General features: G+C 51.1%; 1 protein-coding gene across 3 annotated transcripts in view; it reads left to right on the top strand.

Moving 5' to 3' along the window:
* mapk6 (mitogen-activated protein kinase 6) overlaps positions 1–719 on the top strand; it is a 25762-nt gene extending 25043 nt beyond the window's left edge. For all 3 annotated transcript variants that reach the window (XM_061887546.1, XM_061887545.1, XM_061887544.1), the window contains exon 8: positions 1–719. This exon is cut by the window's left edge and continues 816 nt beyond it. In XM_061887546.1, coding sequence (XP_061743530.1) covers positions 1–192 — 192 coding nt within the window. In that variant the 3' untranslated portion in view covers positions 193–719.
* The last annotated feature ends 645 nt before the right edge of the window (positions 720–1364 follow it).

Here is a 1364-nt window from a genome sequence, read left to right as displayed (position 1 = left end):
AGGGAAAGTGGCTTGGACGAGGCCTTCCTCAGCAGGAGCACAGAGATCGTACTGAACATGCAGCTGGACTTGGACAGCGCTGACGAGCTGCCTCTCAAGTCCATCCAGGCGTCCCTCACGCCCTGTGCGGTCAGATGTTCCCCTCAGATCGCCCACAAGGCCTACAGCAGCATCTTCAAGCATCTTAACTAGGAACCCCTTTTGTTCTACTTGAAACCATTTCATATCTTTGAAGAGGTGATGTTCCTTCTTCACTCCTGTAGAAGGAAGGTTTTAGAGATGAAGGGGAGATGTCAGCATCTGCTTCCTGTCCAGCCCTTCCATACTGTAAATGTGACACATGATGCCAGCAGCAACCATTAGCGTTATCTACCTCAAGGTAACACTCCAGGCCGCACTAGTGCTTTACACACCATCTTTATTTATTGATGCACCAAGTGTTCCTCTTTCTTCACGCCCAGGAACCTCCATCACTTTCTTTTGCCATCAGTCTTGTCCTACTGGATATTCTTTTATTTATAGTCTTAATTTTGTCAAAGCAAATGTCAGCCATCCAAGATTGTGTGCATGGAGGCAGCAAAGTCCCTTTTTGAATTGTACCTCTTTTGACTTTTGTTGTCCTTTCTCCAGGCAAGCATGATCATTTAGTTCCAGGTGTAGCATGTAGGACAGACTTTTGTAACGATCGCTTCTACTAAATAAACCACTGGCCAACAATCCTCACCTGTCTCTTCATTGGAGTCTGCACTCAATCACCTGCTAGGGAGTCCTGGGAGTCATGCAGGTCTAACCAGGTCTGCACTCAGTCACCTGCTAGGGAGTCCTGGGACTCATGCAGGTCTAACCAGGTCTGCACGCAATCAGCTGCTAGGGAGTCCTGGGACTCATGCAGGTCTAACCAGGTCTGCACTCAATCACCTGCTAGGGAGTCCTGGGACTCATGCAGGTCTAACCAGGTCTGCACTCAGTCACCTGCTAGGGAGTCCTGGGACTCATGCAGGTCTAACCAGGTCTGCACGCAATCAGCTGCTAGGGAGTCCTGGGACTCATGCAGGTCTAACCAGGTCTGCACTCAATCACCTGCTAGGGAGTCCTGGGACTCATGCAGGTCTAACCAGGTCTGCACGCAATCAGCTGCTAGGGAGTCCTGGGACTCATGCAGGTCTAACCAGGTCTGCACGCAATCAGCTGCTAGGGAGTCCTGGGAGTCATGCAGGTCTAACCAGGTCTGCACTCAGTCACCTGCTAGGGAGTCCTGGGAGTCATGCAGGTCTAACCAGGTCTGCACACGCAATCAGCTGCTAGGGAGTCCTGGGAGTCATGCAGGTCTAACCAGGTCTGCACACGCAATCAGCTGCTAGGGA

This window comes from Nerophis ophidion, linkage group LG25, assembly GCF_033978795.1.
Source record: "Nerophis ophidion isolate RoL-2023_Sa linkage group LG25, RoL_Noph_v1.0, whole genome shotgun sequence".
Taxonomy (NCBI): Eukaryota; Metazoa; Chordata; class Actinopteri; order Syngnathiformes; family Syngnathidae; genus Nerophis; species Nerophis ophidion.
This window is presented reverse-complemented; position numbering and strand designations above follow the sequence as displayed.